General features: G+C 42.3%; 1 protein-coding gene, 1 long non-coding RNA gene and 7 other non-coding genes across 11 annotated transcripts; all 9 read left to right on the forward strand.

Annotated features, from left to right (window-relative positions):
- Nucleotides 1-92: 92 nt before the first annotated feature.
- Nucleotides 93-12,226, forward strand: LOC149301993 (speckle targeted PIP5K1A-regulated poly(A) polymerase-like). Of its 2 annotated transcripts, none has more exons than XM_089483224.1 (10): nt 93-110; nt 4,657-4,847; nt 5,277-5,486; nt 5,602-5,716; nt 5,801-5,931; nt 6,960-7,186; nt 7,975-8,084; nt 9,637-9,759; nt 10,383-10,475; nt 11,012-12,226. In XM_089483224.1, the coding sequence occupies exons 2-10, from the start codon at nt 4,833-4,835 to the stop codon at nt 12,070-12,072; spliced, it is 2,085 nt and encodes a 694-aa protein (XP_089339350.1). In that variant the 5' UTR covers nt 93-110; nt 4,657-4,832; the 3' UTR covers nt 12,073-12,226. The 2 variants fall into 2 exon arrangements, with proteins under 2 accessions (XP_089339350.1, XP_089339349.1); XM_089483223.1 differs by lacking the exon at nt 93-110 and adding an exon at nt 2,468-2,814.
- Nucleotides 12,227-14,703: 2,477 nt separating this feature from the next.
- On the forward strand, nt 14,704-23,568 carry LOC149301994 (uncharacterized). 2 transcript variants are annotated; one of them, XR_016272131.1, is made up of 10 exons: nt 14,704-14,730; nt 17,873-17,908; nt 18,770-18,804; nt 19,013-19,059; nt 19,266-19,730; nt 20,259-20,361; nt 20,877-20,925; nt 21,777-21,825; nt 22,198-22,314; nt 23,011-23,568. It is a non-coding gene; the product is annotated as an uncharacterized LOC149301994 (long non-coding RNA). The 2 variants fall into 2 exon arrangements; XR_016272132.1 differs by having other exon boundaries at nt 19,674-19,730.
- On the forward strand, nt 18,432-18,506 carry LOC149301995 (small nucleolar RNA SNORD26). Its single transcript, XR_016272189.1, has one exon. It is a non-coding gene; the product is annotated as a small nucleolar RNA SNORD26 (small nucleolar RNA).
- LOC149301996 (small nucleolar RNA SNORD31) lies at nt 19,535-19,603 on the forward strand. The gene has a single exon (XR_016272185.1). It is a non-coding gene; the product is annotated as a small nucleolar RNA SNORD31 (small nucleolar RNA).
- On the forward strand, nt 19,917-20,042 carry LOC149301997 (small nucleolar RNA SNORD22). The gene has a single exon (XR_016272186.1). It is a non-coding gene; the product is annotated as a small nucleolar RNA SNORD22 (small nucleolar RNA).
- Nucleotides 20,414-20,483, forward strand: LOC149301998 (small nucleolar RNA SNORD30). The gene has a single exon (XR_016272188.1). It is a non-coding gene; the product is annotated as a small nucleolar RNA SNORD30 (small nucleolar RNA).
- LOC149301999 (small nucleolar RNA SNORD29) lies at nt 21,588-21,660 on the forward strand. The gene has a single exon (XR_016272190.1). It is a non-coding gene; the product is annotated as a small nucleolar RNA SNORD29 (small nucleolar RNA).
- Nucleotides 21,891-21,960, forward strand: LOC149302000 (small nucleolar RNA SNORD31). Its single transcript, XR_016272184.1, has one exon. It is a non-coding gene; the product is annotated as a small nucleolar RNA SNORD31 (small nucleolar RNA).
- On the forward strand, nt 22,794-22,918 carry LOC149302001 (small nucleolar RNA SNORD22). The gene has a single exon (XR_016272187.1). It is a non-coding gene; the product is annotated as a small nucleolar RNA SNORD22 (small nucleolar RNA).
- Nucleotides 23,569-25,133: the final 1,565 nt, after the last annotated feature.

A 25,133-nucleotide genomic window follows, 5' to 3' on the forward strand; every position in this document is an offset into this window, starting at 1 on the left:
TCATAAGCAGTAGAATTCAGATAAATCTCTCTTGTAATAGTAGATAGTCTGAACCAGAATTCATTTCTTTCCCTTACCTCCAGTTTCTTCGTCCTGGCTCCAGTTCCCAGGTAAGTAATTTGGCCCAGTTTAATCCTATAAATATAGACAAAACATGTTTTTCATACCCTAGAGCAGTGTATCTCAATGTACCCCAGTGTAGTGCCCTCAAGATACAATCCCCATCATCCCCAGCCAGCCGTTAGAAAATGGAGAGACATAGAACAGGTACAGCAAAACTTCCTTTTATGTCTAAGCAGAAATGAGATGTTGGTTCTTAGATCCTTTGTACTCTTTTCTGCTGAACATCAGTCAGACTAAAGGTAGCAAAGGAAAATTTTGTTGAACCTTTTCACATATTAACAGCATAACATGGTCTTACCAGAAGTAAATTGCACAGACTTGCAGTGGATCTCAAAGTAAATGGGTATATGTTTGTACACACTAGAGAACACATTCATTCTAGTGCTCTAGTAGTGACTTCTAATTTATTGAGAAAACTAAGAAAGGCCAATTCACACAGTTTTTAGAGGACATGAAAATAATTTTTTGCCTGTATGAATGAATGAAGGGTAATATCTGTCTCCATCATTTGGGATAAAATATCCAGGTTGCAGAAATGTTTGAAGAGAGGAAATGGTATGCAGCAGTTTTGGTTGAAGTTTGGATAGTTTTCCATCAAAGACCAGGCTGTGATATAGGCAAGGAATCAGTGCCATACCTAACATATTTGACACCTTGTGCAGATTATTTTTTAACACCCCCACAACAAAATTATTTGCAGCAATAATCCTGAAGCTGCTGATACTACTAGCTTTCTCTTTGGGACTTTTATTTAATACTTATTTACTCTAAGGATTAATACCCCGCCTTTCTCCCACAGTGGGATTCAAGGCAGGTTACAATACAGTGGGTCCACTGAGGTTTGATTCCAGGATCCCCCATAGATAACAAAATCCATGGATGCTCAAGTCCCATTAAATATAATGCCATATCAAAGTGGTATCCCTTATAAAAACTGGAAAATCAAGCTTTGCTATTTGGAATTTATACTTTCTAAAAATATTTCCAAGTTGTGGATGCTTGAATTGTGGATAAGGGAGGCCGACTGTAATTTAGAGCCCATACAGACAGGCCAAAATAAAGCTGCTTCGGGCCACTTTGGACGTATGCTGTTTAAATGAGGCATGCGTCCTAAGAGGCCAGAAGCTGTGCCAAAGCTACATTCCAGCCCTAAGGACTGCAGCACAGCTTTGGCACAGCTTCTGGCCTCTTAAGATGCGTGTGTTATTTAAACAGCATACCTCCAAGGGGACTCAAAGCAGCTTTATTTTGGCCTGTCTGTACAGGCCCTAGAAAAGACAGAACTAAAACAGTGATTACTAAAGGGAAACAAATTTAAATATGTACCGCTGCTTTTCAAAAGAGAGGAATTTAAAATGGCAGCAGCAAATAGGAAATTGAAATTTGTGAAGTCGAAGGTTTTCATGGCCGGCATCCATACTTTTTTGTGGGGTTTTGGGGCTATGAGGCTGTGTTCTGGAAGAGTTTATTCCTGACATTTCAACAGCATGTGTGGCTGGAATCTTCCAAGAATGAAGATCTTCTTTGAAGATGCTGGCAAAACGTCAGGAATAAACTCTTCCAGAACACGGCCACATAGTCTGAAAAACCCACACAAAAACTGTGGAAGGCCATTGACACCCCTGTATATTCATTGGATATCCTAGCATACGTCTTTATCCCTCATGGCTTGGTCATCAATCCGTCTTTTATCTATACGTTTTGTTTCACTGGTCCTCAAACTGTTTATGCAGTACTTCCTTTTATTTGTGTTTGAAGCTTAAGTTAGGAGCCATTTTCCAAGTCGTTTACGTTCCAAAACAGAACATTTGACACGACCTAGAGACATAACAACTTTTGCTCGAGTACATTTCACATTTCAGCACTATAATCTTCAGCTCCTGAGCATTAGTCAAATTCTGAATTTTTAACCTGTTTTACCACACCAGGACTGAGGTAACTGGGTTTAAATTTCTTAATTCTGAGATCAACTAATGGCAACACGAACATGTTAAACAGTTTAAATCTTTCCTCTTAGGCCTGAGAGAAAAGACTAGAAGTTCCAATATCTGACAGAATAAATCTAGGGAATGGCTGCATTCACATGGCAGAAATGATCCAATTTGACACCACTTTAACTGTTGTGGCTCAATGCTGTGGAATTCTGGGAATTGTCGACAATTCCCAGAATTCCACAGCATTGAGCCACAACAGTTAAAGTGGTGTCAAATTGGATCATTGCAACACTGTCTTTTGGGCCTTTTAACTGCCATGGTTCAATGCTATGGAATATGCAGGGAATATATTTCACTGTGGCACCAGAGCTCTCTGACAGAGAAGGCCCAATGCCTCACAAAAAAACTACAACTCCCACAATTCCATCGCGTTCAGCCATGTCAGTCAAAGCTGAGGCCCGCGCGGTGGGCGGGCCTCGCTCCTCCCGCTCAGCACTCAGGCCCCGCCTCTGAAGGAAAACCGGAAGTGCTCAATACACGCTACACAGAAGCGTACGTTTCGCCTTCCGCGCATGCTCCCAGTGGGAACCATAGAGAAGAAAAACCAGAGCGTCTCAGGAAAGGACTTCCGGCGGGGGACGTTCCGCAGTGTTTGAAGGAGGCCTTGGCGGGGAAATGGCGGAGCCGGCGGGGGATGTGGAGGCTCTGCCCCGAGGAGGGTTCCGCTGCTGCCTCTGCCGCGTGACGGTGGCCAACAGTGAGTCCTGGGCAAGGAGCCTCAGTGGCCCTTTTGTTGGGGGCCCTGCCATGGCCTTCCTCCTGAGGAGGCTGAGAGAGCGTGACTTGCCTCCGTTGTGTTGCTTTTGTCGCACCTTTGAGACTTAACTCGAAGAAAGGAAGTTGGCAGCGTGAGCTTCCCTGGGCTTTCCTTCTTATCGAGTTTTAATTGTAATAAATTATTTATTTATAGCCCGCCCGATCACAAGGAATCCGGGCGGGTTACAGTAATAAAAATGAAAACCAGCCCCTTCCCGCTCCCTCCCTCCCTCCCGGCTGCAAGATGGAAATCTACAGCGCTGTATAAATAAAAGTTTAATGATAATCATAATAATAACTTAGGTCCACTTCCTCAGGTCCATTTAGGCTCAAAGGTGCCACAAGAGCTCTTTATTTTGGAAGTCTATTATTGTTGTTATTATTATTATTATTATTATTATTAAAGTGTGTTTCGGAGTGGGGTTCAAAGCTCCCCCCCCTGGCATTTTTAACAATGCCAGCGCAATACTATTGTCCCATCTACATATTGACACGGGAGGATGATAATACAGCAGCTCAAAAATAGCCTGGGAACCATAAAGCCCTAAGAGGAGAGGCATAGGAAGCTGGATATGTTTAGCCTGGAGAAGAGAAGGTTAAGAGGTGATATGGTATCCCTGTTTGAAGGGATGTCATGTTGAGGAGGGAGCAAGCTTGTTTTCTGCTGCTCCAGAGACTAGAAGACAGAGCAATGGATGCAAGCTCCAGGAAAAGAGATTCCACCTCAACATTAGGAGGAACATCCTGACAGTAAGGGCTGTTCGATAGTGGAACAAACTCCCTCAGATGGTGGTGGAGTCTCCCTCCTTGGAGGTCTTTAAATAGTGGCTGGATGACCATCTGTCGGGGATGCTTTGATTGAGAGTTCCTGCATGGCATAATGGGGCTGGACTGGATGGCCCTTCTTGGGGTCTCTTCCAGGTTTAGGATTCTGCACACAAGTTAAAACCAGTATGCTGCTTAATGATGTGGGAAGAGACTTAAAGCATCAGACCAGGGGTCCATCTTGCCCTCAGGTGGACCCTTGCCCTAAAGAAGTCACTATTTTTCCACATCCTAAAGCGTCTGGTTTTGTGTCCTTTACATGAGCTGGTCTATCATATTTTTCTTCCTCAGTATATAGAGGAGAGGTCCATATGCAGGGAAATTTAGTTGTGTTTATTAATGCTTTCCTAATCCAGAATTTTCATCTTCTCATGGTGATCTAACTATGGTTTTAGGGCCAAAACACACTGCAGAATAATCCACTTTGAAACCACTTTAACTGCCCTGGCTCAGTGTTAGGGAATTCTTGGAACGGTAGTTTTGTGAGGCATTGGGCCTTCTCTGTTAGAGAGCTCTGGTGCCACAACAAACTATGATGTTTATCACACTATACTCTTAAAGTGCTACTATTCCACTTTGACTCCTCTAGCTGCCTCCTGTTGCATTCTGGGATTGGCAGTTTTAAGGAGAAGTTCTCTGCCTGAGAATTCTAAATACCCCTCCTTAAAACTGCCAATCCCAGAATGCAACAGGAGGCAGCTAGAGGAGTCAAAGTGGAATAGTAGCACTTTAAGAGTATAGTGTGATAAACATCTATAGTTCCCAAAAGTCCCTAGCACTGGTCTCAAGATGGATTATTTCTGCAGTCTGTTATGGCTCTTAGTTACAGAAAGGTATTAGCCATCTGACTTTGATGGATCAGCACACAGACCTTTAATAGTGGAGAAAAGGGCTGTTTTATGCTGCTTCTTATCCACAGAATTGCAACTGAAAAAAAAATCTTGGTTTTATATTACAGAGCCCAGCCTGGATGATCACTTGCGTGGAAAAAAGCACCAGCACTTGGAAAACCTCCGTAGTATCCGCCAGACCCAAGAGCTTCGCAGTGTTTTTGTCAGTGGCTTCAGCAAAGGGACACCAGCCTCGGAGCTGAGCGATTATTTCCAAACCTATGGGGAAGTGGTCAATGTTGTGATGGACAAGGATAAGGTGATGGTGGCAATAGCATGACTATTTAAAAGAAAATAAATAATTGAATCATAGAATTGGAATAGATCCCTAAGAGCCATCCAATCCTACCAGCTGCCATGCAGGAATACACATTCCTGGAGTGCTGAAACTATTATCAGTTTTTAAAAAATGGTGTAGCTTTGTTTCTCAAAGAACAGAGAAGGCAGAATAAGTATAGCAAAATAATTCCCTCAGTGCTTTCCCAGAATGGTTTTACACACAACATTGTCACCAAATGTATACTGAATCTCCCTTTGAATATCGCCAAACTCTTTGCATACTCCATTTGATAAATTTCATAATTTGTTTCATTCCTAAGGGCAAGATACTCATGTTTATGGTACTAAGTTTCACTGAGTCCCTAGGATTTATATATACATTTCCTCCTATTGTACATTTGGCTGCTAGGGTGTCTATGCCATTGTAGAACTGCAAAATGAAGAGATGCTGAAGAACGTTTTGGCACAAACCAACCATAGTCTGGGAGGCCAAAAGCTGCGTGTCAAACCTCGAGAGAAGAAGGATTTCAAAAAGAAACCTCCTAGGAAGCAGGGTTCAGCCAGGCAGCAGCAGCTGAATCCTGAGAAGTTGGCACAAAAGTTGTGCCAGGCTGACGACGTGAGTGAATTAATTCGATGTGGCCATTTTGCTAATGGCCATACTAGAAAATGGGCTGAAATGTTGTTGTCAATTACTGTTATCTGAAACCTTGCTATTGGTCCCCTTCTTACAGGTGGATGCGCAGATGTCTTTGATGGTGCAACTCTTTGAATTTTCAGAGAGTGAGCGGCGCTTGCGGGACTTGGTGGTCACACTCTTCCAGGAAGTTTTCCTAGAATTTTTCCCTGGTAAGTTGCTTCTCTCATTATCTGCCCCAGTCAGCTATTTTGAGCTTTATCTTATAACCTTTACTTTGGCCTCCACATTCCCAGGTTCTGCCATCCTCCCCTTTGGCTCCTCAGTGAACAGCTTTGATGTCTCTGGCTGTGACCTAGATTTGTTCCTAGACCTTGAAAAGGCAAAACACTTCCAGGCTTCTGCCAAGGGCTCCAGTGCATCGCAGGTACGAATGGGGCTGAGAACATGTATAGGAAAGGGAACAAGGTTAGTGTTCGTACACCCTGCATACCCTGCCCTGTATTTGGGGTCACCATATCTTCATATCTGGAGCCAGCATATTCTTAAGAGGTCCCAATAACCTTTTGGAACACTAGGTAAGTTCCACAAGAAAACAGTGAAAACCTGTAGGCATTTCACTACAATGGATGTGCTGACTACTTCCTCACTGTGCTGACTCCTTCCTCACCCAGACCCTTTTGCCCTTTTCTTCTTGCACCAAAAGACAAAGGAAGTCTCATTGCACCAAAGCAGTAAGACAGCTCTTTCTGTCTTCCTCCTGCCATGCTTCCAGCCAACCTCCCGGTCCACCCTAGGGTTGTCCTCATCCAATTACTGTTTTTGTTACCCTGAAGTTAAATCTATCAACCAGTCCAGAATCCCATTGTCGATTCTTGAGAAAGCCATCAGGTCTTTGTTGGAAGATATCACACTACTTGAGGCTAGATTTCAGGTATAAATATTGATCCCAAAAACCTAGCCTCTGCACACACAGTATGCATACAGTTAGTCCTCAGTTTATGCTCCATGTATGAGCTGAGTCACCCTCAGACTCCAGTCTAAGCCACTCCTGCTTTCTGTGGTCTACACTTGGACTGGTGAATATCATCCCTTTTAATGCCCTCAGGCTCTGCTATCCAGTTTCCATACTTCCATTGGTCCTAAGGTTACCTAGCCTCTTGCAAAGTGTCCTTGAGCTAAGCAATTCCCCATACTTTTAAAGATGGTGACACAGTTGGTGCAACACCCCCATCCCCTCACCTTTCTTTCGGTAACAATAGGCAGCCTGGTTCTCCTAATGTTAGGGACTGCAACTCACATCAGTCTCTAGTAACTCCAAAAGGTCCAGAAAAGACCTCTGTTTGAAATCCTGGAGAAGCCTTATATTCAGTATAGACAACAGTGGGCTTTTTGTACCATGATATAACTACTTTAATCCATTCTTAATGTCTTCCCTTTCTCTTTTGTGTCAAGGATGGAGCCAATCCAAAACTAGACTCACAGTCAGAGGATTCACTCCTAAGTGATGTGGACCTGACCACAGCCACAGTGCCTGAAGTACTAGAACTTGTTGCCACTGTGCTGCAAAAGTGTGTCCCAGGAGTTCACAATGTCCAAGCTGTGCTGAATGCCCGTCGTCCTGTTGTCAAGTTTTGCCATAAAGAATCTGGCCTGCGTGGTGACATCTCCATAAACAACAGGTATAGACATGCATCTACGCGTCAGTTGTTTTAATGTGGGCACTGGAAATTGCTGAGCCTCCAGATGTGGTTGGACAACATCTGTTATCAACATTTTATGCAATGATAATCTGCAAGATAGGAATTCGATCATAGAATAATAGAGTTGGAAGAGACCACAAGGGCCATCCAGTCCAACCCCCTTCTGCCATGCAGGAACTCTCAATCAAAGCATCCCTGACAGATGGCCATCCAGCCTCTGTTTAAAGACCTCCAAGGATGGCCACTACACTCCAAGGAAGGAGTGTGTTCCACTGTCAAACAGCCCTTATTGTCAGGAAGTTCTTCCTAATGTTGAGGTGGAATCTCTTTTCCTGCAGCTTGCATCCATTGTTCCGGGTCCTGGTCTCTGGAGATGCAGAAAACAAGCTTGTTCCCTCCTCAATATGACACCCCTTCAAAAATGTAAACAGGGCTATCATATCACCTCTTAACCTTCTTTTCTCCAGGCTAAACATCCCCAGCTCCATAAGTCGTTCCTCATAGGCATGGTTTCTGAAGTTAACTTTTTATCTCCAGGTGGTCATGACAACTGGGGATGGTGAAGTTGTAGTCTAGAATATTTGGTGGTGGTGGTGGTGGTGTTATCAAGTTTCAAAAGGCTGTTGTAGAGCATCATACTCTCTCTAGTGTTTTCAACTCCAGTAATGACATATTACAACTGAGATACATTTTAAAATAGAATGGAGGGGGGTTGCAATTTTGCATTAAGAGCTCACGTGTCCCCCTCTATTTTTTTCCCTTGGCAGGTTGGCACTCTGCAACACACGTTTCTTGCAGCTTTGCACTGAGGCAGATGAGAGGGTGAGGCCTTTAGTCTATGTGGTGCGTTACTGGGCAAAGCAGCAGGTGCTGGCAGGTAAATAGAGAATGAGTGGCAAGGATGAATAAAGCTTGGGGTACGAGGCATAGGAAATCAAAATGGCATCATCTAAATTCACTGTAATTACCATGGTCTCAGTGAAACAAATGGAACTTCACAAGAATGTGGAGCACGAGGAGTTACCTCAGGCCAAGAGACATACATGTGTAGCAGAAAACTCTGCCTGTGGACTTACATGGCAGTTGTACTGTACCACCTTGTGGTGATAGATAATGTTGTGCACCTGGTTACCTATCTGGTAGCATGCGCACACTTTTGGTCCCATTGCACAATAACCAGTGGGCAACGACCATTGCTTTCTGATGTATTCACATGACTAACATCTTTGCATAGCTGTTTGCAAAGGGAGGGGGGGCCCAGTGACAGGTACGGATTCTACAATCCTCTGCCTCCTGTTCTTATTGCTGGGCACAGCTATACTATTTAGATATGAAATCATCATTTTGGCATGTCCACAAGTCGTTGATCAGCTTAGATATGAATGCACAGATCAGTGCAGCTTATTTTCACAATGAAAAACAGTTACACATAGGCAGCAGTGGGGAGAGATGACCAAGCTGCAGGCTCCAAGCAGCCTATTTCTTCTTTCCCAGGCACTGCACCCACCACCTTTTCCCTCTTGCTCTTTCCTCATTTCCACTTGATGCTCCAGTTATCTCAGCATCAACAGGATTCTGGCCTTTACACCCATGTGTTATTGTATTGCAAGGCATCTCTCCAGAGGATTAGGCTGAGAAATATATTTTTCTTCACTATCTTCTTGGTACTTTTTTCCACTAGAGATGTATAGGAGTCACCCTGGATTTTCTGTAATACAAGCTTGGGCTTTGGCACTTAGCCATGGCCCTTTTAAGATAATATATCAAATTTTATAAGGCCTGTCAGGCATGTTGGAAAACCACTGGCGGGTGCTATTTGGGGGTGCTTCCCCTATTTGAAGGGAGGCCCTCCAAAAGCCTCTGGAGTCCAGTGGCCAACACGGCCAGCTTCTGGAATGATGGGTATGATAATCTAATGCTACACGGTTTCCTTATCCCTGACATAAAAGGTAAAATCAACTGGAAAAAGATGTTGAGTTCTCCAGAGTCCTTCAGCAGGGAGATGATGGAAAAAAGCAGGGGTACCACCTGGCCCAATGAAGCTTTCTGGAGTACTTCTGTGGGCAATTGGCTTACAAACTGTAAACTGCTTAGAGCAGTGATGTCCAAACTCTAGCACTCCAGGTGTTTTGGACCTCCATTTCCAGAATCCCAAATCATTGGCCAAGGTGGCTGAAGCTTCTGGGAGCGGAAGTCCCGAACAACTGGAGGGCCAGAGTTTGGACAGTGCTGGCATAGAGAGTGCTGAATTCACTGTTAAACGGTATAGAAATGTAAATGCTATTGCTATTGGATACTTTTGGGGTGCAGCTTTGGATTTTCTGGGCTGAGACACAGTGAGAGACTAGACTAGAGATCCCATGGGGATGGGATCTTGGGCTGGAGGGGAGGAGGCCAGGTTTGCTAAGATTCTCTTTCCCTTTCTATAGGGAACCCTTTTGGTGGAGGTCCCCTCCTCAATAACTATGCCCTGACGCTGCTGGTGCTTTTCTTCCTGCAGACACGCAGCCCGCCAGTCCTGCCCACAGTTGCCCGCCTGAGGGAACTGTTAGGTAAGTTCTGCCTCAGGTTAGGATATTGAACAGCTTTACTGGTTAAACCACACTCCCTCACATGATGCCATTCAGGAGTATTTGACTACAAGTCACATTAGCGGATAAAGGTTGGAATCCAGCACACCTTGAGGGTCCCAATTAGATAGACTGGCTTTGATTTTGTGTACAGTTTTCACCCAGTACTTGTTGATATTGTTGTGTGCCTTCAAGTTGTTTCTTACTTATGGTAATCCTTGGCAAGATTTGTGCAAGATGTTACCTTTGCCTTCCCCTGATTCTAAGAGAGTGTGACTTGCCCAAGGTCTCCCAGTGGGTTTCTATGGCTGAGCAGGGATTCAAACCGTGGTCTCCAGAACCAACCCTTTTCCCTATGAGATAGGCCCCAGCAAACTGGAAGATGTCAGATGCTGTCTCCATCTTCAAAAATGGTTACAAAGTCAGCTTGACATCAGGATTGTATAACAGATAATTCAACCAGTCAGTCTTGGTGCATTTAGAACTCAGTGCTGTGATTACTATGAAATCGGGGAAAACAAGATACAAATGTTAAAGCGATTACATGCTCATGCATGTGGGGGCATTATTCTCATCCTCCACTCTCTCCCTTCCTTCTTCCACAGATGATGAGGAGCAGACCACAGTAGATGGATGGGACTGCAGCTTCCCCAAGGATTCAGCCAAATGGGACCCAAGCAGGAATAAAGAGAGCCTTTGTGAGTTGCTCTGAGGAGACTAATATTTATATTCAATGTGACATTTATCAGACGAGGGCATTGTCTGGCACACCAGTTTAATCACATTTATCTACCTTCCTCTTTTGGGAAAATATGTGCCCATAAGATCAGTGTCTATGATCAGCATGTGCATACCATAATCAGAGAGAAAGCTATTTTGTTTTTAATTTAATTTTAATTTTTTGTTTCATGTAGTCTAATGTAGTCTATTGGTACTTGATGCAGAATTCAGCATCCTGAAAACCTGTACCTTTCTTTAACTTTTTTGCACTTTTTTGGGCTGGAACTTGGAATAGATAATTATAAGTATGGCTTGTACACTTTTTTATACACATTCTTGTGGATCTTGGGTCTAAATAGACAAGACTTCCAGGATATGTGATGGAAGAGGTGGAGGGACAGGTAATTGTACTTGACACAGTTGTATGTGCATGCTCATGCCCTCTGCTTTGTAAACAGTGGCTGTCCACTGCAATGGACTCAGTGGTTGTTGCTTTGTCTACCTCTCATTCTAGGCTCCCTTCTAGCAGAATTCTTCCATGTCTTTGAAGACTACGATTTTTCAGGCTGTGTGATATCTCTCCAGGAAGGTCAGCTACTGCCTCTGTCCACTTTTCTATCATCTGAAGTTAGTGACAAATTCAAAATTGGATCGTTCAGTCTTCAAGACCCCTTTGAGTTGAGTCACAATGTAGCTGCTAATGTCAACAAGAAGACGGCACAGCGATTTCAGCTGTGCTGCCGCAGTGCTGCCAAATACTGCCGGAGTTTGCAGTACCAGCGCAAGTCCACCAAAGGCAAGATCTGGGGACTGGTCCGCTTGTTCCAGCCAGGCAATTTGGAGACTGAGGCTGATACAGCTGGAGAACTCATCATCTGCCTCCCTTTGACACTGGCAGCACTGCCTTCAAAGTCCCCTGAGCACCACGGTGGGGATTTCCACCAGCTTGGCTTTCAGAAAGTCTGTGCTGGTGTAGCATTTGTCTTAAGGGATGTGCTAAAATGTAGCTGCTTGGAAACACAGGGATTTGGAGAAGAATTGGCATCCAATGATTCTAAGAAGGAAGAAGAACAGTCAGAAACAAAGAATGAGCCATTGGCAGCAGGGTTCAAACGGTCCCTGGATGATGGGGAGGAGAAAGATATCTTCTCCCCTTTTGCTAAAAGGCCACGAACTGAAGCTTTGCTCCCCTCTGGGGAGAACATGAGCTGGGACTGCTCAGTCTGGCACCATGTGTGGCAGGGACGGCGACGTGTCCGTCGACAGCTCCATGCTCTACACCCTGATCCCAAAGACAAGGCCGCCTTGCTGGAACTGGAGGCAAAAGTGTCTGAGGCCATTTCCCAGCAGAAAGGTGAAGCGAGGCCTGTGGACCCTCTACTGCGATTCATAGTTTGTGCCCAACTGGATGTAGATGGCACTCCTGGCAAGCCAGACGCACACATCAGCTTGAGTTTCACTCCAGCGCCTGAACAGGCTGTTGCCTTCAAAGAATTCTTCCACTTCCTGCAGCACTTTTTGCCCCGGATGGTGGAGCAGCACTTGGCTAGCCAGGCTGAGCCCCAGGTTCAATAGAAGGAAGGACAGCAGCTTCACCAGAGAGCAGCATTACATTATTTGTATATCCATGAAAATATAAAGGATAGGTGGTAATAGGTGGTAAAACAATGTTGTGTTTTATGTTTGTTTGCTTTAGTTATTCCTCTCTTAACTACATAAAAGTGTATTGAAGGAGGCAAGAATGGGTAGAGTTTCCTTGTCTTTTGTTTGACCTTTGCTTTTAAAATTACACAAATTTTCGTTAATTATACATGTTATGCATGTATAGTTGCTCCCCACTGCTGCTTTCCTGTTGTTAAAAAATTAGAAGGAAATTAGCTAGAAAACTTACAGACTTTTCTGAAGGCAAAATAAGATTTAAAATTCTCTGCTTGTCACTTGCATCTGATGTGCAGATAGATTATATTGTAAACCCCTTAGAGCAGTGGTTCTCAACCTTTGGTCCTCCATGTGTTTTGGACTTTGTCTTCCAGAATCCCTACCCGTTATCTGTGCTGTTTTGGGTTTCTGGGAGTTGAAGTCCAAAACATCTGAAGGAACAAAGGTTGAGAACCACTACCTTAGAGAGTGCGTAGTTCATTACAAAGCAGAATGGAAATGTAAAGTGCTATTACTAAGTGCTTATCTCTACAAATTAGTAATCTGCTACAAGTGATATCTGTCAGTGCCTCTCTCTGCTATGAATTTGCCCAATTTTGCTCACCCTGCTAAATTAGTACATCACTGTGACGGCAGATTCTATATGGCAGCCATCACCAACCTGCTGCCTTGCAAATGTAGAAAAATTTCCATCGTCCCAAGGATGGCTGGAGATTATTAAGGTTGTCGCTCAACACACAACTAGAACATGCCAGGTTGGAGAATGCTGCCTTGTGAGACAGTTATGTATTGTGTGAAGTAATGTTCACCATCTGTGCCTCTTGAAAATGTAGCCATTCCTAGTTATTCTCTCACATCCTAAGCCTCTAGCTCAATGATTCCCAAAGTTTGGTCATTCAGGTGTTTTGGATTTCAGCTCCCAGAAGCCCTAGCCAGCTTGGCCAGTAGTTAGGAATTCTGGGAGCTGAAGCCCAAAACATCTGGAGGACCAAAGTTTGGCAAACACTGCATCATGTTTAACCTATAAGCCTTCCACACCTTTCCCTGACTACATCAGTCTGAAGGAGTGGGAGATTAAAGTGTCTAGCCCAGTGGTTCTCAGCCTTTGGGCCTCCATCTGTTTTGGACTTCAATTCCCAGAAGTCCCAGTCAGTATGTTCCGGGATTCTGGGAGTTGAAGTCTCAAAAACCTAGAGGACCAAAGGTTGAGAACCCTTGGCCTAACTAAAACCTTCACTTGACATAATAACTGAAAATGTCTTTCTTAAAGACTGCCTCCTTTGTTTCATAGTATTATTTTATTTCATAGTGTAGTCAGGATTGTCCATCAAACAGTTCCAGAATCCTGGGGCCAGAGTAGCCATCAATTGCTGGCTGCAGGCCATTTTTGAGCACTTCCTGCAGTCAAGAAATCAGAAGAAGACTAGGAATGGGAAGGATAGCTTTGAAAGAATAGACCAGATCCTAAAATGTAAATATATACAATTGAACACTAAAGGTGGAATTGTTGGAGGGATCCCTCATTCATGGGGTTGCCATACATTGAAGTTGATGGCTGTTAACAATGGCTGCATCTGCATAGCAGAAATAATCCAGTTTGAGACCACTTCAACTGCCATGGTGCCATGCTATGGAATTCTGGGAATTGTAGTTTGTTGTGGCACCACTAATAACAACGTTTGGTGTAGCGGTTTGAGTTTTGGACTAGGACTGGAGACCAGGATTTGAATCACAGCTCAGCCATGGAATCCACTGGGTGCCCATGGGCAAGTCACACTCTCTCAGCCCCAGAGGATGGCCATGACACACACTCCTCTGAAGAAATCTGCCAAGAAAACCTGGTGACACAGTCGCCATAAGTCAGAAATGGCTTGAAGGCACATGAGAACAATATTGGAATATCATGGGGGTCTTTTGTGTGAAAAGGGAGCGCCACCAAGGTGCTTAAAATGGCTGTCTCTGACTACAGCTGACCCTCCACATTTGCGGCTTTGACTTTCACGGCTTTGTGATTTTAGGTCCTCCAGTGCAAGTCTCAGAATTTGGCATTTGTAGGTCCTCCAACATGATTCTATGATCAGCTTCTGTCAGAAGTTGACCATAGAGTTGCACTGGAGGACTTAATTATTCCTAGAGAGGCATCATCTGAGGTAAAAAAAGAATACTGTTTTTCTCTTTGTAGCTTTACTACATTCACCCCTAAACCTAGAGAATGTGTAAGGACCACTGTAAATATATGTATTCCGAGGCCACTGTCAAATTAACCGTCGAATGAACCATTTGAAAGCCTTTGTGGTTAAAAAGAGGGGTATAAATACTCTAATAATAGTCAACACTATGCAGGTAGGTAATCAGAGGGCTATTGTGTACTGCGCATGCGCGGCCTCAAAGCGGCGCGTGCGCAGTAAAGCCTCGCGTTCACAGCTCCAGATCCAAGCGCGCGAGCAATGGACCTCTAGGAACGGACGCTGATTGGTTGCAGAGAAGTTTTTCCCGGCATGCGTCGCGGCAACTGAGTATTTAAGCCTTTGGCGGGCGGGCCTAGCTCTCTTTTCAGAGGCCTCTGCGAGGGAGGTAAGTGTTTTAGATGATCGGGCGCGTTTACAATCCGTTGCCATCAGCGGCCTGGCGGGGATTCTGGGTTTGCGAAGTCAATGGACCTTTTCACCTCTGTTTTGCCCTCCATTTTGTCTTTGTATTGACTTAAATTGAGGCAAAGGAGCGGAGGGTTTTGGACACAGAAAATGGGCCCCATAGCCGCAGCAAAGGCCCTATGCAGCTCATTGACCAGGCGTCCTCCTTTTCCAGGACGCGTCCTACATTTCAGCCAGGAAGGGTTGCAAATTGTCCTCCATTTTGAGCATGACTAAGAGGTCCATTGAGTAACACCATCTTTACTATTTCCCCTTACACATGGCAGCCTCTCTTGGCTGTAAATAAGGATGGATCCTTCTCAAGTTTTTTTTCCTAAGAGGAGAAGCAGGCAGGACTCGAACCCAGAGCTCGGGGTGCATTTGTTTCTTGGAGGGGGAACAAGGACAGCAAACGTGTTCCAGTGGTCCCCAAGCTATGGGACTACAGCTCCCAGAAGCCTCAGCCACGTTGGCCAATAGCCTGGGATTCTGGGAGTTGGAGTCCAAAATCCCCTTAAAGGAAACAGTTTGGGTACCCTTGTTTTAGGCAATGGGTTACTTGATAATATAACTGTAAATATTGCACATACTTTATTAGGTACTCAGCCACATTTTTCTGATTTATGTACCTGGCTTGCAAGGTACTTAAGAGGAGGGCTTTTCGTGATGTCCTACATTTTGTGGTGCCTTGTCCTCCTTTGTGGTGAGGACATTTGGTCACCTGCCTATCTGCTCCCTTGGTGCCTACTTCCAAGTAAGCATGGATAACGTTTGCTGAGGAAATGACTGAAGTTTATATATTGATTCTAATTCCCCGACAGTATTCCCATTTAGATGGTCCCTCTAATCCATTTTTTTCCTTCCCTTTTCCCTGCAAACGGGAAAATCCTGCTAAGAAAGAATGAGAACCAAAGTGGAGTCGAAGGCTTTCATGGCTGGCATTCATAGTTTTTTGTTTGGGGGGACCACATTGCCTGAAAACCCCACAAGAATTAGAACCAACATATGGGAATTAGATGCAATGGGCTACACATAGTAGTTTGCCTCTTGAAACTTTGCTGTGTTGCTGCTAATAATAGAAATGTTACTGCTGTGATTATTCCAGAGGATTATTCCAGAGTAGTGGTCCCCAAGCTGTGCCCTTTAAGGGATTTTGGACTTCAGCTCCCAGAATCCCAGGCTATTGGCCAACATAGCTGAGGCTTCTGGGAGCTGAAGTCCAAAGTCTCTTAAAGAAGTTTAGGGACCACTGTTATAGAGTCCTAGGCAAAGGATAATAATAATAATGTATTTATATCTTGCCTCTCCAGCATTAAAATACAAAATAACAGTTAATGCTGAATAGTGAATTGAAACCTATTCAGTGACATAGCTGTGTTAGTCAGAAATATCAATACACAAAGGGATCCTGTGGCATTTTTGCAACTGAGAACTAAATTGTAGCATAAGGTTTGGTAAACTGAGGTCCAAAACACACTGCAGAAATAATCCAGTTTGGGACCACTTTAACTGCCCTGGCTCAGTGCTGGGGAATCCTGTGAATTGTAGTTTATTCTGGCACCAGAGCTCTCTGACAAAGAAGGCTAAATGTCTCACAAAACTACGATTCACAGAATTATCTAGCATTGAGCAAAGACAGTTAAAGGAGTCTCAAACTGGGTTATTTCTGCAGTGTGTTTTGGACCATAGCCTAATTCCTTGGGTGCATGGAGGCTGAGGAAGTAGACGTAAGTCTACAAAAGGGTGTCTTACTGAGGATGGAGCAAGCTTGTTTTCTGCTGCTCCAGAGACTAGGAACAATGGATTGAAATTGCAGAAAAAGAGATTCCACTTCAACATTAGGAAGAACTTCCTGACAGTAAAAGCTGCTGTTACTGTGGAACACATTTCCCTGGAGGTTTTTTTTTTGGGGGGGGGGGCTGGGGGAGGGGTCTCCTTTGGAGGTTTTTCAACAGAGGGTGGGTGATCATTTCTTGGAGGTGCTTTTCATGGCCAGCATCCATAGTCTGTTGTGGGTGTTTCAGGCAATGTGGCCATGTTCTAGAAGAGTTTTGCCAGCTTTGGGGGAATGGTGCTCCTTCAAGTCTAGCGATCCCATGACATTTAGGGCTTTAAATGTAATTGGCAGAACTTTGACTCTAGTCTGGAAGTGTATTGGCAGACAGTGCAATTCGTTTAAAAATGATGCCATATGGTTCCTGTAGGTTGCTTCCATTGCAGCCATCTTGGGAGCTGGGTACGTTTAGCCTGGAGAAGAGAAGGTTAAGAGATGATAGGATATCCCTGTTTAAATATCTGAAGGAGTGTCATATTGAGGTTGGAGCAAGCTTGTTTTTTGCTGCTCTGGAGAATAGGACCCAGAGCAATGCATGAGATTCCAGCTCAACATTAAGAAGACCTTACTGGGAGTAGGAGCTCTTCAACATTGGAAGATGGGCTCTCCTTTTTGGGAGGTTTTTAAACAGGCTGGATGGCCATCTGTGGGGTGGATGGGTGCTTTGGTTCTGTGTTCCTGCATGGCAGAATGGGGTTGGACTGGATGCTCCTTGGGGTCTCTTCAAACTCTGATTCTATGATTGTAAAGGCTTATGCTACAACTTCTTTCTCCGTCTCAAAAGTGCTACAAGATACCTTTGCATACGGAAGAAACCCATGTCAGTCTCTTTGACTTCAAAGATAAAAGGCCACAGGGTAAAATGGACCTGCTGGTAGTTTTTCAGGTGATTTTCATAGATTAGTGGGGAGGATTCTGACTTTTTACTGCACCAGTCAAGTGGCTCATTATATTGAAGCAGAGACTAGTTTATTTCTGATATTCAAATGCCTACATCAGAATTCCTGAGTCTTTTGAACTAGAAATTGATTGATGGATCTTTGACTTATTAAAAACTCTCATACAACCCAGAAGCCTGCCCATAAGTGCTGTCATAGAGTCTTTCAGTGATGAATCTTTACACAGACCTGTTCTGAAAAGTTCTGTGAGGATAACTTTTTGTTTCTGAGAAGACTCCTTCAGTTATTCTTTGAGTTCATTTAACTGAGGCTAGTGCATTCTGTGACTTCTTGTTTAATTGTTTCTCTAGATCTGAATCTACAAGATGATGTGGTTTGCTTTCCAGGTGAGTTGAAAATCTGAATCTGAGCAGCATTACTTTTTCCTTAGCTTACCAATAGATGCTTTTCTGGTACTTTTAAGGTTTTGAAAAATGGAACCTGTTTCATGTTTGTTCAGGGCTTCTCTCAGGCAGATAGTTTCATTTCTTCTGCTGAAGAGTTAAGTAATAATTGTTCTTTAAAAGTTTCTCTTAAAGCAACTTTGGGTTGAACTTATGTAACTGACCCTGGATACTGATGTAACAATGAACAACTGCTCATAAATGGTTAAAGTTAAACTGATTAAATTCGATCATTGGTGTTCAAGTAAGAGCACTGAAAATAGTTTAAACTGAATGACCTAAAAACCCAGTACAGCCAGCCCTGGTCACAGGTCTCTGCTTTAGTAGTTAAATGTTCAAGGCTGCTGACTTTAAATACATGGGATTGGGGTCCACAACTTTATTTTTGTTCTTGATAGCAACATAATCATTAGCTAGCTAGCAGTAGAGGAGTGGGAGTGCCTCTGATCACAGCTGTATGAAAGTGCTACAGAGATGAGACATGTGAACTCTCTCTTTCTGAAGCTTCAGTGGAGAAAACCTTTATCAGAATCTGAGTAGCACTACCTCTGGGTGTCAGTGCAAGAGATGAGGTGCATAGCTTGTAAATGTTACTTCTGTGTGGGCTGTAGCTCCCACAATCCCTAGCCAGCTTGGCAACATGGAGCTAAAACCCATAAAGGAGCTTTTTGAAACTCTTGTACCCGAGACAGGAATTTTGGGGTCAGGACGTGTAAACCTGCTCTGTGTAATCTTAGCTGAAACATTTACTAAAAGTGTTTTGTATATTTACTTCCTCTTTTCCCATTCTGCCCTGGTTTGCAGATCAAGAATTGTTGGCATATGTCCTATCTTTGCAGGTGAGTAACAGGTTTCTTAAAAAATTTGTAACTTTTTATAACAATTCCTAACTCTTCCTGTGTCCAATGATGTGTGTAAAAAGACAAGCATATATCTGATGTCTGTTGATGTCAGCTTTCTGTCTGAGAACATGGGCCATCCTTTTTTGGGAGTGTAAACAGATAAGGACATAGCATACTAATTTTATTTCAACTTTCTGCATTTTAGGGTGCACATTCCTGAACAAGGATTGGCTTTGGCAAAGACCAGTCAAGGTAGGTTTAAAGACATCATTATCTGAACCCATCATATTACCTATAGAACATCTAATTTGAAATGATGACACATGTTAATGGACGACACTAGTCTTATGGCAAGAGTTACCAAAGCCCTGATCAAATTTCTGTTCTATAGATCAGATTTTTCCCCCTTTTTGATTGTTCTCTTTATTGATCAGATTCTCTTTTAATTTTCTGCACAGGTGGGATTCTTCAGAGTCAAGCCGGAGATTGCAACTCATTTTTTCACCACTGTTATATTTGTTTTAAACACTTTTTTAAACAAAAAAATGTCTGGATGTAAAGAAGTAATTGCCATACTGTTAAAATGGAAATCCCAGCTATGATTCTTGCAGCATAGTATTATTATTATTAACCTTTATTTATATAGTGCTGTAAATTTACACAGCCCTGTACTTACATAGCATTTGTAAGCATTTTCCATGCCCCACTGCACCCCACCTGCTGTGTCTCTGCAGTGATGAGATCTTTACCGCCCCAGTCTGAATTCTTTTGATGGAGTGGTCCCCTCTGAGTCAATGAGCCCAGCAGGACTTTGGGTGGGGAAACAGCTTTTCAGCCTTTGACTTCCATTTCCTGTTTTATTTCAGGACCTAGCATTGCTTCAGAGGGATTTTAAGTTGACTCAAGAACTTGACATCCAACAGGTGAGAAGGCTTAGATTCCTCTAAGTGAGAATAGGTCAAGACATGGGGATCTTAAACCCCTGTATTGTTGGATTGCAGCTTCCATGGTCTGTCAGCATTAGATAACTGGCTTGACTTGATAGGAGTTGCAGTTCAGCCACATAAGCAGGCCAACGTTACTTATTCCTAGCCTAGAGATCACTTTGGTCCAATGAGGAAATCCTGTTGTGTCTTACTTTCTGCCCTGGCACCAGAACCTGTAAAGGTTGAACCCACTGGTGGCAGCAGAGGGAGAGGAAGAAACTCAGCTCCAGAAGGAACTGTCTGATGGGACCAGAGTGTGATAAGCTTAATGTTGGATCACCTATTTTGTATGCAGACCACAGATTTTATCCTTACCTGACATCACCATGTAGACCTAGAGAAAAATGTAGAATTGTCCAACTTTTTCTCCCCAAAATCCAGTTGGAAGTCCTAACTCTAGAGTAGAAGCACTGAATTTGTTGGAAATGTGGTACATCAATGTTTTTTTATTATTATTTCATCTAGTTTTGGAAGCTGTTTACTTGGCTTTGAAGGAGTCATGTTGAAGAATGCAAGAGACTGTGAGAGCCACCTCATCTGCTTGTACCGACATTTCCAGAGGAGAAATGTAAGTTTATCTACTTGCCTGCTTAGGTACCAAAATCTTTCCTGGTTCCCACTGTCATGATGATCTTGCTTTTGGAATCTCGTTCGGCTGAATATTGCTGTTGAGAAGCAAATCTGAGTATCATTTGGGAGCCAGTCAAAATTACACTGGAGCAAAAATGTTGAAAAGGGTAGAGGTTCAGAAAAGGGATGTATAGACTATGGGAAGTGTACAAATATAATAATGATTTTAAGAGATGTGCATTTATATGTTGCCTTTTTATGATTTTATATAAACCACTGAAGAACGCCTTGACTACACATAGGCCAAAAGCATGTTGGACCTATCAAACTACAAACAACCATCTTTTGAGCTTCTTGAGATGTGTGCATGTATTTGATCTGTGGGTGTCCCTGCTATCTACTACTGAAGAAATTCATAGGGCCTCGTAGTGCAAAGTTGGAGGAGTGTCCCTAACATGCATCTTTTATCATAGATTGTCTTTGATATTTTAATGATCCAACACTTCCTTACAGAATGGTGAGCCTGGAGTACAGTGTGTTCCTACATGATACCAACTACCTGGTAAGTCCACATCTCTAGCTTACTAATTATGCATTACTTAAACTTTTATGATCCCTCTTTCCTTGAATTCAAAGCTGCACAGATCATTCTTCCTAATAATAATAATAAAATATTTATTTATATCCCGCCTCTTCCGTTTGGGGATCAAGGCGGGTAACAACCGAGTTTATGATACACAATATAAAAACAATAAAACCCACAAAACCCTGACCTAACCCTCCCAAACCATAAAATTAACATAAAACATGATTACAATATATAACAATGCAATACAATATCACAAGATTATTTTACAATCCGTAAATATTGAGATGGAATCTGTTGCTCAAGGTCCTGTTTTCTGGAGCAGCAGGAAACAAATTTGCTTGATTTTCAGTATGACATCCTTTCAAATCTTTAAACAGAGCTATCATATCACCTCTTAGCCTTCTCGTACCAAAGCTTTCTTTAGGTTTACAGGTATATATTGGGTGTTCTGGGCTATAAATGCTGTCAATCCCAGCTGGTAAGGAATTTCTATAACTAGTCCAAAGATCCATTGACTCCAGAAATCCTGATCTGGGTATGTCTTTCTGTGTTTGGCTTCCTCCTTTGCCCCAACTTCTCTCTTTCTGGATGTTGGAGAAGCCTCTGGCTAGCACAAACTGGAATTGTTGCTGCAGTTTTAATGATGAGCCTAACTAGCTCACTTTGATCTTCTAAGAAGTTGTGAAAATGTTGGAACAACTGAAAAACTGCAAAGTAACAGTTGATAGAGAGGGACTGAATGTTTGTGCTTGTCTTTAGATAAGTAATGATTTGCAAGTCAATTTGTGTCTTGCTTTGCTTTTCTTTCCCCTTCTCTTCTTTAGGTGATGGCCTAATGCTAGAAAAGAATCAGAAGTACCTTCCAAAACAAAGGTGAGAGATTTCCCTCTGGTAAGAATCTGGAACACTGTTGTGTGAGTGACCTACACACTTCCTTGCTGGCTCCAGTGATGAGACATTTACCGCCCCAGTCTGATTTCTGTGACTGAGTGGTTTCTCTGAGCTTAGGAACCCAGTGAAACTAGGTCCTGGTGGGAGGTCTCAGTCCAGTTTTACTGTGTATTAGTCATGAGACATTGCTTGGAAGAGTTAATTTTGGACACTACCGTTTTAGAATTCTCTTGAAAGACTAAGTTATAGTCCACAAGTAATAGCTCCTAAGCTCATAAATGCTGCAATGTCAGTTGCTGTGGAACTTACCTTTTACCTGTTCCCATACGTCATCATTTGTTTTATTCCAATCAGGTAGAGCTCCCATTTTCTTTTGGGTGAAGACTGAGGCAATGATGATGGTGCTGTTCCACCTTAACTTTTCTGGGTGTATCCCTACAAGTATTGGCTATTTATTTGTGTTCTTCTTTGGTGAGTTGTTCTTTGTTCCATTTTTATACATACCCCTTTTAAATATCAGCTTACCTGCAAGTTTTTTATACATCTTTCTTGGTTTCTTTAGACACTTCCCACTTTTGTTCCTCATTAGCATTGTTTGCAGTTGAACTTCCCTTTAAGCATTTCTGACCATGGAATCTCACCCCAGTATTTTACTGAATTAAGCTTTCTTAAAGCCTAGACATCTGACTCAGTTACCTTTCCCTTTCTTCTGTATAATAAACTCTGGGATTAAAAGGCTTTTTGTCTTACCGGGTACATTATTCATATTCTTACATAGTTGCTTTTAGTGATTAAATGGACTTAAGTGGGTCGCCTAGCTGTTAATACATTTGTTTCTGCACCACTAAAAAAGAGCCAAATCATAGGCTTGATTTTAAAGCTTGCTTTAATTTAAAAATAAGCCAAGAATTTGAGGAGATTGAAGGTGAAACAATAAATGTACAGGCAGATCCCAATGATGATAATCATGTGGCTTACTATCTGTTTTGGAGTTAGAACCTGCAAAGGTTGAACCCACTAACACCAGCAGATAGAAAAGAGGAAACTTGCTCCAGAAGGAACAGTCTGATGGGATATGAAAAAGTAGGCTATGTGAATGCTGATATATCAGTTGTCTCTTCAGTATCTCAATTTTGGATTCTCCCCCCCCCCCCTCCCCATACACAGGTGTTTGCAGTCACTGAAGATCTTTGTGGAAAGAATCAATGGGTAATCGTCATAGTTATCTCTTTGGGCTCTTGAAGTACTTGAGGAAAATGGCTGTACCCATGGAAGTTAAACCAAGTCCACAACAATATCCTGCTTGAGATTTCGTCAAAGATTTTCTTATTTTGATATTTTTAAAACATAAAAATACTATATTTTACAATTAGATTGTCTTTAATTTTAAGATGCTTTTTACTGATTTGTCATTGGAAATGCACCTTAAATAAACACCTTAAAAGCGCATGAAGACAAAATTAACTGTTCCTTAAGATAGCAACAGTGAGTGGAGTGATCTTAGTTCCCAGACTGGAAATTTGAGGCAGATGCTAACATTAAAATGATAGTGTACGATGCTGGGAGAGCTCAGTGTGTGTGTTGACTTGGTCAAGATGTATATAGTTTTTACAGTTGTTCATGTTATGTTTGGAGTGTCAAAGCAAAAATGTGTTTAGAAATCTCTTGCGCAGATTTCTTTTTGTAACTAATTCACGGATCTAATAAACTGTTCTTTAAAAGGTCTCAGATTTGATGATATGGGAATAATAATACCAGAAGGTCTAATATGTGGTCTGTGCCACCTTTCAGAGCTTGTTCACCTGTGGTTAAAGAGAACACTAAAAATTGTCCACAAATGGTACCATAATACAATGAAAATGTCAAATATTCATAAACATCACAAACAAATCAAGATATGCCATTTTGAATCTGAATAGTCAATGCCATTGAGAAAGGCTTAAAAAAGTAAATAAATTCATTAAAATAAATAAACTAAACACTTTCAAATTCCCTATTTGAAATAGAATTAAGAAATGTGTTATTTAATTTGTAAAAGAAAGATTTGACAATATGGATACGCAAATTAATGAACATCTTGGGGGAATTACTTGGACATTTGGATTTAGATTCATACTGGGAGAAAGGAGGAGCAACTTAATATATAAATTGTAATTAATAGAAAGAGTAATACTGACAAAGTACAATAACATCCAAGATTCACAAAACGACCTTTATTGGGCCAACCAGAATGCATAAAATACATTACAAAGCTACAGTGGCTTTTTTCATGAGACAAAGGTGTTGAAATCATACAGGAGAAAAATATAACTATGACACAGGCCTACTTTTAAATTCCATTTTGTTCATTGTGTACCTTTAAGTTGCTTCCAACTCGGGATTTTCTTGGCAGTTTCTTCAGAGGGGCTCTTTTTTGAGGCAGAGAGTGTAACGCCCAAAATCACGCAGTGAGTTTGCCTGACATAGACACAACCCTAGCAACACAAAAAGATATTTCCTTGGAGATCCCTTCATACCATCTTTGAGAACAACATCTTCACAAAATGCAGGCCTCTGTCTTAATATTTGTCCTGTATTATTTTTAACAATTTGAAGAACCAGTCATGGGGCTTTGAAAGCTTGCAATAGGCGTTTTGTTTATTTTGCTTGGCCCAATAAAGGTATCGATGTGGGATTTTGGATATTGTACTGGGGTGAAGATCGTTCAGATGGTGTTAATACAGTTAATGTTTAAAAAGTAAAAATGTCTTGCCTTGTTGCGTTCCCTCTGGCCCTGTGACAAAGTCCACTGTGGCTCGTTCTTGGAAAGGCTACATTGGAAAATTTTTCAATTGATCCTGGGCTCTATCCCAGCAGTTCTCTTCTAAATAAAAGGCAAGTGAGATGGTAGAAATCAGCCTTTTATAATGTATTTCACATGAAACTAGCTGCACATAGGAGATGGAAGTCCTCTGTAGCCCCCATATGTTATGCAATTCTACTGCAGTTTATTTTTTGCTAAATTTAGTGATGATGTGAACTTGGGAGAGCTTTTATAAAGTATGACCCAGTCTATGGAGGATAAGGCTTTGGGTGGTTGCTAGTCATGTCTGCCATCTCCCTTGTTGAAACTGGTATATCTCTCTGTGTTAGTTGTCCAGGAACAAAATATTAGAATAAACTGGCCCTTGTGCACAAGTATCAATATTGACTGTTCTTCTCCCATTGATGTTGAACTGCTGCTAACACCACCTTTATACATAGTAAGTTGGGAGGTTTTCTCCATACTGTCATGTCTCAGGGCTCCTGTA

Source organism: Sceloporus occidentalis, unplaced genomic scaffold, assembly GCF_023333645.1.
Source record: "Sceloporus occidentalis isolate IW3139 unplaced genomic scaffold, rSceOcc1.0.p SCAF_20, whole genome shotgun sequence".
Taxonomy (NCBI): Eukaryota; Metazoa; Chordata; class Lepidosauria; order Squamata; family Phrynosomatidae; genus Sceloporus; species Sceloporus occidentalis.

What these genes read in the sequence shown, in the direction of transcription:
- LOC149301993 (XM_089483223.1), top strand. Translation starts at nt 2,733, where the DNA reads ATGGCGGAGCCGGCGGGGGATGTGGAGGCTCTGCCCCGAGGAGGGTTC. An exon ending in CCGCGTGACGGTGGCCAACA is followed by an intron (nt 2,815 to 4,656) that starts GTGAGTCCTGGG and finishes TTTATATTACAG; the next exon opens with AGCCCAGCCTGGATGATCAC. An exon ending in TTTCCTAGAATTTTTCCCTG is followed by an intron (nt 5,717 to 5,800) that starts GTAAGTTGCTTC and finishes CCACATTCCCAG; the next exon opens with GTTCTGCCATCCTCCCCTTT.